The 9999-nt window shown below is 38.6% G+C and overlaps 1 protein-coding gene across 1 annotated transcript; it reads right to left on the bottom strand.

Annotated features, from left to right (window-relative positions):
• Positions 1 to 7560: 7560 nt before the first annotated feature.
• Positions 7561 to 9999, bottom strand: LOC144645581 (uncharacterized). Its single transcript, XM_078505445.1, has 4 exons — positions 9594 to 9999; positions 9239 to 9291; positions 8639 to 8701; positions 7561 to 7712 (listed from the first exon to the last, which is right to left on the bottom strand). The coding sequence occupies exons 1-4, from the start codon at positions 9997 to 9999 to the stop codon at positions 7593 to 7595; spliced, it is 642 nt and encodes a 213-aa protein (XP_078361571.1). The 3' UTR covers positions 7561 to 7592.

Raw genomic sequence — 9999 nt, 5'->3', positions numbered from 1 at the left:
CCGCGAAATAATTTGAATTTTATGCTTTTTTGTGCTTGTTTATAGACATTGTAGCCGTGTGTACATACAATAGGTTAATTTTAATTGATTGCGTATCAATTAATTAAGTAAGTAATTGACTTACTTAAGGTGCATATGAAGTACAGTATAATGGCTGCTTATTTAAAAGGCTTTTCAAAATAAAGAAAAATGGCTTTTCCGTTTTGAAATTTCTTTTTTCGTTTTAGAGATATTAACGTAACGAAAACGAAAGTGATGAAGTCATTAATCGTTCCACAAAAGGACAAAACACTGAATCAAGAGTATCAGTTTAGAAATATTAGAGAAGTGCTCTTCAAACTCGGCACCAGTAATGTAATCTCGTCTGCATAATACATAGACGTAAATATATCTAAAACGAAAAAAAGATATTTTTAAAAGGGAAAACTCCAGTCTTCTTTATTTTGAAAAGCCCTCAAAATAAGCAGCAATTAGTTTTTACTTCATATGCACTTCAATTTAATAAAGTGCACGTACAGTGGAGTCCCGATTTCTCGAGCCTTCCGAGAACTTAGACCAAACTTGCTTTACTTGAATATTGTAAGTTTGGTTGAATGTTAATTTTTTTGAAACCTCGATAAAGGAACAGTGTCACGAGAAGTCTTTAAACTTTTTGTGTAAAATATGCTAGAACTGTGAGGGTGCACTCACATTGATATCAATTGTTTTTATTTAATTTTTATCCAATTAAAACTGTCAAACTTGAAAACGTCGACCTGACTTTTTTAACTCTTCAGCCACTTTATTGCTATTCGCACGTAGCCACACCAGTTTTTAACAATTACTATGACTAGTACAACTTGTTTTAGCAAGGCCAGGCAACTATTAGTAGAATCCTATTGATACCAACACCTTTATTGAATTTTCAATAAGCAATATATCTTGGTGACACTGCCCCTTTAAGAGGTTAATTCTTAACTACAGATAAAGAGCTGTTGGTAAGGAATTGCTGAAGGTGGTTTTGGTGGCAAGCCTTTTTGGAGCGTTTGGTGATGTTAAATGGTGATTCTTTTTTTATGGTGGGGGGGGGGGGGACCTGCGTTTAAAAAAATAATATTGCTCGCGCGTAACTAGTGCCAGTCCCAGACCGCGCGTTAGCATTTAAAATCGCTGAAACGCAGAAGAAAGAGAGTTAAGTTTCGATAGTTTTGGCAAATTAGACACACCAGAGCATTCTTTACAATCCTTCGTATTCGGTTGGCGTTTACGCGAAAATCGGAAACGCTACTGTAGAAAGTCTGAAAATAAGGATGTTACTAACGTCAAAACTTTTAAGATAATGCCAATTTCACAAAAACCATACGTAGCAGTAAGCATGTCGACATTTTTTATCTATTGGCACCGATTGAAATTTTCAGATCTATATACCTTTCGAGTTTTAGGGTTTTTTCTACCCTGGCCAAGTGACTCGTCAAATACGGGCGTGATTTGAAACTTTAAAAGGTTTCTTCACTACAGTTAACCTGTGCAGAAAGGGTATCATTGGGTAGCCTGGTTTCAAAAACGGTTAGAAACCTTTCCTTAGTAGAAGAATGGTAGTTAAGTATTTAACGCTCTTGCAAACTCGAAGTAATTTAGAATTTACCCGCAACAACCCGAAATTTAGAAAAGTTTGAAACCAAATTGCTCATTTAATTTTAGTTACTTTTGCTCAACTTTGGAATTGTAGTAGACACACTGAAATATCTTGTGTTCTTGAAGAGCGTCTCGCTTTGGTGTTTCCGGATGCATTTCTGCATCCATTCGATTAAAACTCTGAAACGACTACAAGCTATGCGTCGGCCCTTAAGTATAAAGTAGTTGTTTACCAGTGTAGTCAAGTAAGTTTAAGAATAAGACCCGCAAAACTAATACAAGCACAAACATTTTGAGTCCTTCCCTCCGAATTTTAATTTTTTGGAAGTGAAAACTGTATAATTTGTGGCTTAAATTTATCTTTGGTTTGAAGTTTTTCAAAACAGATTGATTTATATATCTCCTTGTTTCATATCATGATAACGAATACGAGACAACGAGAAATAAAAATCAAACTGTTTTTATATATAATGTAAAGAAATATAAGCTGGTAATGCAAGTCAGTAAGTACTATCTAGTCCCCCATTTCAAAGTTTGCTTAAAAATGATTTTATGGAGAAATATTTCCCTCAAAGGCAAAGATTGGCTCAAATGTTGTTTAAACACATTTCACCAAACCCTCACGCGAAATTTGGAGTTTCCTTCGCAATGTTCATTCTTGCCGGAATCACTATTGTCCTTTTTTGCACCGAACCCTTTAATTATGTTTAATTAGTGAAACTTGTTGTTGGGTCTGCAAAACAAATTTACTGACATAAGGGCATCACACCTTGTATTTCGCAATTCAGTGCATTATATATTTAAATAAGTGGTTTAATACGCTTGTTTTCTGACTTTTATTTAAGCGACTCCATCACAATTAAAGTTAATTTATTTTAGTGTTTTAACAGTCATTGACTGAGAAAACCAGGCAATTTTACAAAAAACCGAAAGATGGGGGTCGGCCGATTTGCTTCATACTAACACCATAAATAGGTTAAGTGGACTTATGAATAAATATACTAAACTTGGCTCCTTAATCGTTTTTGAATAGGAGATACGAGGTCCACTATTTATCACCCCATCAGGGCCTAGATTTACCAGTAAATTTGACCCAAATTTGAAAACCACTATAAACTACAAAATTAAACGAAGGGAATTTTTATTTTCTGTGTGGCATAAACAGACATAGAACTACTTGTAAAAATCCAGAAATGTACGAAATAAGCACAAGTGAGTCTACACCGTCCACGTTTTGAACACCTTACTTTTTACATTTTCGAATGAGCAAGATTTTGCCCATTTTTGAGTTCCCGTAGAACACACAACTATAACTGCAGAAATCATTGGATACCACAGATAAATGCTCTTACCTTCCCTCTATCATAAACAGCAATAGTCTTTTTGGGCCATTGAAACAGCAAGATTTTAGAGCACCTCAATGTAGTTCATGTAGGCGATATCGTCTTCAACAACACACGAAGCAACCAATGTGTTTTTAAACCACTCCTCGAGTCCACTTTGAGTTTTTCCGAGGTTAAATAAATGAAATTGACTGAATTCCTTCCGAAATATATCTCAACCCGTCGATTATTCATTAAACAGTGAAGAAAACGTGAAAAACACGAAGATAACAGAGCGACGCCATTTTGAATTTGACAACTCCCAGGGGCCTGGGATCCAGCTTTTCTCCAGGAGGGTAGGGTGGGTGACATTTTTATTGTAAATACCTTCAACAAGCGTTTCACAATACAATACAATACAAAAATGTATTTTTTTATTATTATTTTACGTTAACTTCCTTACGACAATGCTTGTAATAACAACAGTTGCATACCCAATAACACTGGCCGTACAAAACTGAAGAACAAACAAAGCTTAATACCGTAATTCCGCCCTTTTAGATGGCTTTCATGTAGTTAAATGCTCCTACATAAATACTTTGATCGATCTTTTCGTAGACTGCAGTCAAAGTAAATGAACAAGCATGAAGTAAGGGCAATCGACAATTATGCTACGTTTTTACCGGCGCAAATTTAATAATTAGAGTTTGACTTTGACTGGCTGAAGCTTAAATAACTCTACAGTCAAAATGTGCGCTTTATCAGACCTAATCAAGCAATTGATATGGTATATATATCCCAAAAGGTTGGGACAGTCCGTTCAGTATAAATAAAATTAGTTTAGTTTGTTAAAATTGGTTTTCCACCTCAGCTCATCTGTTTATGAGTAAATCACATAAAAATAAAGTATTGCAAGTAAAGTACCCCCCCCCCCCCAAAAAAAAAAAAAATCATCACTTTTAATTTGCTTTGACTGCTTGATCTCTTATGTACATGATAAAAAGCACTGCCGTTCTGCTCCATTTTCATTTTTTCATGTTGTTGATATTAAACGCATGCGCTCGAAGAAGGTGGTCTTCGACCGTCCATTTTATTTACTGATCTGTAACGTTAGAGAAAGTCATTCCTTGGAACAACTGCAGGTTTTTACGAGATGTTCGATTGGTCTCACATAAGAGTCCTTTCGGGCAATGGACCCATCAATCTCTATTCCATAGAGGTTACAAAGTTCTTTTAACTGTGCAATTTTAAATTTTGACTTTAACATGCCACGTTTAACTAGACCACAGATATCCTGACCTTTATATTCGATTGGATGTCGCAGGTCGACCTCTTCGTACACTGCTGTCTGCAATTCGTGCAGATGTTTCTCTGCCTCCCAGGCTTCAAGATCATTCTCATCGATATTTTCAGCTTCTTCAATTAGCGCGGTGGGTGCTTTACTCTGACGCTGCGCTGCTGCCAGTCTTGAGAAATAACTGCTTATTTGTTTGGCAGTTCGCCATTCTTCTGGAGCAAAGCGAAGTTTGCCATCACCGTCCCTTGCGATTCTCATTTCTTTTGCCACCTTTGTTGGATCTTCTTTGTTCCCTATATCAAATAAAACATATCGTAATGACATAGTTCAAACACAGTACAGTTAACTGTTTTGCCTCGCACTACAGTCATTTACAGTGTGATAAAAAAGAAGATCACGGTAGTATTGCAGAGGGCTGATTGTAGTATTGAAAAAAATTCGTCGGCCTTCAGTTAATTTGTGCGTTTGTTTTTTTCCCATTCACTGTGAGCAGCTGACAAAACGTCAAAAAGCAATTGATCTTTCTTTCACTTGAAAATAAACTTTTAAATAGTGTTGCAAAGAAAGGAAAACCAGGATAATTTGGGGGTTTAGGAATAAGGGATAATTCACCAAATTATTTTAGGCATTAGGGATAAATTTTTTAATAATTAGATAGGGTATAACAACATAATTTTGCGGGTAATGAAAATCAAAATAATACTGGATAACAGCTTCGGTTATTTCATGGTTAATAAAAAAACTGCCCCTTCAAAAGAAATGTGCGAGGCGATTTGAACTACTCTATAAGTCATGGAACTTTCTTCCTTTTAAGCCCGGAATGAAGTAATCGCTTCAGCTACTCAAGATCGCCGCAAAGATCACTCATTACTGTTAATTGCTAACTAGACATACCTAGGTGTGAACTTATTACCTGTTTCGACCCCTCTATTGAACTTTTCCACTAGAAACGTCTTAACGCCTTCGGTTGCTCTCTGACCCTTTCGTTGGGCTTTCAAAGCCCAACCCTGGAGTGGTTCTTTTCTTGTTGTTACGTGGGTACTTTCTCGTAGGTGCACTGCCTCTCTGGCGACGTGGGACGACTGTATTCCTGTGACCTTTTCTGCCCACTCTTTCCGTGCCAAGTCGTAAACAGTCTCCCTCTCAGTTACCCTTATATGCCGCCCAGTATCCATGTGTGCATAAAGATCCGCCTGTGTCTGAAATGTGGCCACGCAACCTTCCTCTTCGCACACAAAAATGTCTTGGAAACTGTTAGAAGGCTGCTTTTTTACCATAAGTCCTGGATTTGACAATGGCGTTAGAGAAGTAAGTGGCATGACAATACAGAGATCTGTCGGACCTTGGAGGGATAGACCCAATTCATCGTATAGAAACATCTGACCTTCCCCCACAGCATAAGCTTTCCAAGCCCTTATCCCGGAGACAAGAAACTCAAAACTGAACAGCGCGCTAATTCCTTTCCATTCCATCGTTTTAGCCGCCTTTGCTAAATCCACTTCAGCAACTGCGTTCCTACACCCACGTACACCACCGTACGATTCCAAAGCCTCTTTCATGTCAGCTGCTGTGACAACATCGTGCTTTTCGTTTACCCATCTTTGTATGTGACCTTTCATTGGCGCGATCTTTCTATCACATACGTCCTTCCCTGACTGTGGATCTGAGAAGTCATACCTTCGAATGCTGATGCCTGTCCTCTCTCCAATGGACTTCAGCGAAAGAAGCAGCGAGGCGTTATGGTAACATCCAGCATTGTCAGATTTCAGATAAGCCGTCTCTACATCAGGGTGCTCTTGTTTGACTGAAACAAGAAGGTGCTCTAGAATGGATGCCACGGAAAACCAATCCTGTGTGCAGCTGTCAAATATGTGCACAACTGTTTCCACGTTGTATTCGTTCTCATCAGACTTAAGTATAACACAAGCAACATGCCAGCTCTTTCCTCTTTTTCCGTAAAAGTCACTCATTTGCTCTCTATATCGCTGGGGTAGATATTTCATTGCCCAGTCCATCTTTATGAGAACGCTTTTATCGTTGAGTGCACCAAGAGCGTCTTCCTTGGCTTGCTCTTGGTTGACAGTGCGAAGCATATGGGCTTTCCAACTACCGATTGCTTCCACTGCATGAGCCATATCAAACTTGACTTGACTTTGCTGTAGGTCGGTAAGAGTCAGGTTTGGAGAATTGATCTTGTTTGTGATGTCAGATAAAACTTCATCTAGTTGACAGCATGAGATACAAGATGTATCATGAGTGTGATCACATTGATGGGCGAAGGCGTCGTTTTGAGGATCGCTAAGACTGTACCTAGTGCAGTGGTCTGCACAACTTTCATCGGGTCCGACGTGGCTCTTAAAGTCCGTTTTGAGGTAGCGCTTGGCTTCTTTCAAGATAACCTTCGCCTCTTTTCCCCAAATCGGGGAGGCACCACCTTCTTCAAGTGTGGTAACTACACTATGGAGAATTTCGAATGCTTGTGCCCCTTCCGTTAAGAAATAATCTAATCCCTATAGCGACTTCTGCGTTGACGCAGCACACACTTCGATGATCCTATATAGTGTTCTTTCGCTGGCTGGCTCAAACACTGTTTCTTGACAATAAGCAATGTATTGCTTGATTATTCTTGAGGGCACCATTGTTCTTATCACATTTGGAATGGTGATTTTCTCCCCAGAGTCAAGCTTCAGCATCTTAGTTCCGTACGCTACGTCCTGTAAAAAGTTTGGTCTTGCAATAAAGTTGACGAAGTGGCTTGTTTTGGCTGGATCAAGGCGTGTCCTTTTAATAGGTACTGGTACCACTGGTTGACCTGGCCCTTTTTCAGTAGCATGGCTGCGGGCTTGATCTATTTGCCAATTATTTAGACCAGGTATCATCCCTCTGAGCTCCTTCTTTGAAAAATGCTTAGCAAACATCGACAGAATTTGCAATCGAGTTTGACGACTTTCCGCTTCATTATACACCCCCAGCAAAATTGACAGTTCGACTTTGCTTACTTCTTTTCTGTCGTCATATTTGCCGTTTTCGTCCCGGTCTGAAGAATGCTTCAGTGCATCAAATACTTTCTCTTCTTGATCTGGTGCAATGGTTGTCAAAACAGCACTGAGAACTTGACGGACTTTCCGCAAATAGTAGGCTTTTTGTGTACTTGATATACTTTCCCAATTCGAATTGAGTGTCGATGCTATCGGACTAACCCTTCCATCTGATATATTTCCTACTGCTTCATTTAAGACTGCGCGTCTTTCATGCTGACGCTGTTCTTCATCGATCCAAAAACTGACATCTTCATCGTCTTCTTCATTGTCGGCAACAGTACTGTCCAATGTGTATTCAAACTCGGAAGGGTTAGGAAATTACAAGTTAATGTTCTCTTCAAAGTCCAAATCAGTTGAGTCGAACACACTATATACCTTTACCGGAGTCTCGTCTTTCGTCACTGTACTGCCTTCATTGCTAGCGTTCTCTTCTTTACCCTGGATAGACACGAATAAAAAAAATGTAATATTCAATAGAAAGTATAAACAGTGTGCGCGGCGCGCGTTACTAGAAAACGTTTTATACGGGGAGGCACCACGCCCTGAAATCCAACCCCTTACCCTATTATATACCATTTTGAAAGAAAAGGCACCTCTTTCGTAAACCTTTCATTGAAAAAATATACCCGTTCTATATACCTACATGACATGACATATAATTAAAACAGGGAGTTTTCGTGTCATTTTCGTATAGCGCATAGTAAATAAATATGATACAGCCAGTTGTGTCTGTTCGAAATATTTTATAAAAGGCAAATTTTAATGTCTAAACGTCAGATTTCCCTACCCTTTCAGACTTTTCAGGCGGAGTCTCGCCGTATAGGTCTTAACAGGAAGTACCCCCATTCCCCCGGGGACTGAACGCTCGATTTTATTCTTTTCCTTATTTAGTCTTCAAAGTCTAAATCAGTTGATATAAAACTTCTATACTAAACTACAAAACTAGAAAACGTTTTATACGGGGAGACACCGCGCCCTGAAATCCAACCCCTTACCCTTTTATATACCGTTTTGAAAGAAAAGGCACCTCTTCCGTAAACCTTTTATTGAAAAATGTTCCTGTTCTATATACCTACATGACATGACATATAATTAAAACCGGGAGTTTTCGTGTCATTTTCATACAGCGCTTAGTAAATTAAAATGATACAGCCAGTTGCGTCAGTTCGAAATATTTTATAAAAGGCAAATTTTAATGCCTTAACGTTAGATTTCCCTACCCTTTTAGACCTTCGGGCGGAGCCTCGCCGTATAGGTCTTAACAGGAAGTACCCCCATTCCCCCGGGGACAAGACGCTCGATTTAATTCATTTCCTTATTTACTCTTTAAAGTCTTAATCAGTTGAGATGAAACTACTATTAACCTTTATTGAAAACTCATTCTTCCTTAGAGCACTGCCTTCATTTTCATCGTTCTCCACTTTTCCCTGAAAGAAACGAATAGCAATGTAATATTCAGAATATATAAACTATTTACGCGTGCAGTTCGGCATCGAATGCACTCTTATCCATAAATACTCTGCTGTTTTTTGCAAGTGAAGAATTATAAAGGATTAGGTATGAAGGGCGTGCCATTTTCGATCCCCGGCAACTAAAATATTAGTAGTGTAAGAGTCATTGTCGACGAGACCTCCCAAACAACTCTAGATGTTTCTTACCAAGCTTTAGGAAAAAAAGTAAAACATGTGCACATTGACACAGCATTTTTTGCTTTTGTTGGCGAAGAAGAAACCTGGAGGCTTGTGTTACTAAAAGGGGAATAATTACCCACTCCTCTATTCTGACTGGGGAAGGAAAGCAGCAAAACCCACCCTGACTACAAATTAATTCAGTTAAAGGCTAAGTGGATAGCCGGGGAGCTTCGCTTTTATGTTTGGCAAAATCTATTTATATTGCCGAGTGCTATCAAACTTTGTATATTATGCAGGGGAATTAGCGATGTCATTTTAATTCAAAATATTCACCTTGGTCTCTTCATTACTTTTTGAATGGCCTTTTCGGCATGTGTTACATAGTGCTGAAAAAAGAAAGATGTAAACGTATTGATAAGGTTTTCTGAAAAACACGACGGCAAGCTAAACATGTTGGTTTCAATTGGAATGCTACACTTTCTACACTGTAAGCAAAACACCGTGTAAATCTAATTAGCAAAGATTTTCAAACTGATAAGCAGCTAAATATGGAAACACACTAAAAGAATGAAATAATTAGCACGAATATAATAATAGTATTCATTATTTCTCTTGTGAATCTTTCATGAAAAATCCAACATGTGAAAAGCTGTACTAAATAATAATTTTATTGTACTGTTGTACTTACCGGAACCAATTGGCACTGAAACATGATACACCTCATAGATTTCCTCTGACACCTGCTTGTTTACCCGACGAGGATTTTTCAATTTTCTCGCTTCGCCTCTATGAGATGGGTAACAGCAACTGGATGACAACTTTTGGTAATGTGTTGTCAGTTCGTATCGGTGCTTTGGACACACGGTAATCCTTCCTCTCTCTTCCTTTGACAGGGAATGTAATCCAGCGCGATTGAGAATAACTTCACTCTCTGTGACCTGTGTACCAACACCACGGCTTCCACTGACACCCAATTTAGATAGATATTCGGTTAAATCCTTGCTACATGCTTCTAAAGGAATTACATGAAGCTCGGTTGGAGCGTATGGTGTTGCACCGCACACACTGTTTTCATTTGAGAATGAGCAACTCAT

The sequence above is a fragment of the Oculina patagonica genome, chromosome 1, assembly GCF_052425735.1.
Source record: "Oculina patagonica isolate OP01 chromosome 1, crgOcupat, whole genome shotgun sequence".
NCBI classification, from domain to species: domain Eukaryota; kingdom Metazoa; phylum Cnidaria; class Anthozoa; order Scleractinia; family Oculinidae; genus Oculina; species Oculina patagonica.
The sequence above is the reverse complement of the archived record's forward strand: the minus strand, read 5'-3'. Positions and strand labels throughout refer to the sequence as shown.

What these genes read in the sequence shown, in the direction of transcription:
- LOC144645581 (XM_078505445.1), bottom strand. Translation starts at nt 9,999, where the DNA reads ATGAGTTGCTCATTCTCAAATGAAAACAGTGTGTGCGGTGCAACACCA. An exon ending in AAAGTAATGAAGAGACCAAG is followed by an intron (nt 8,702 to 9,238) that starts GTGAATATTTTG and finishes CGTTTCTTTCAG; the next exon opens with GGAAAAGTGGAGAACGATGA. An exon ending in AGAATGAGTTTTCAATAAAG is followed by an intron (nt 7,713 to 8,638) that starts GTTAATAGTAGT and finishes GTGTCTATCCAG; the next exon opens with GGTAAAGAAGAGAACGCTAG.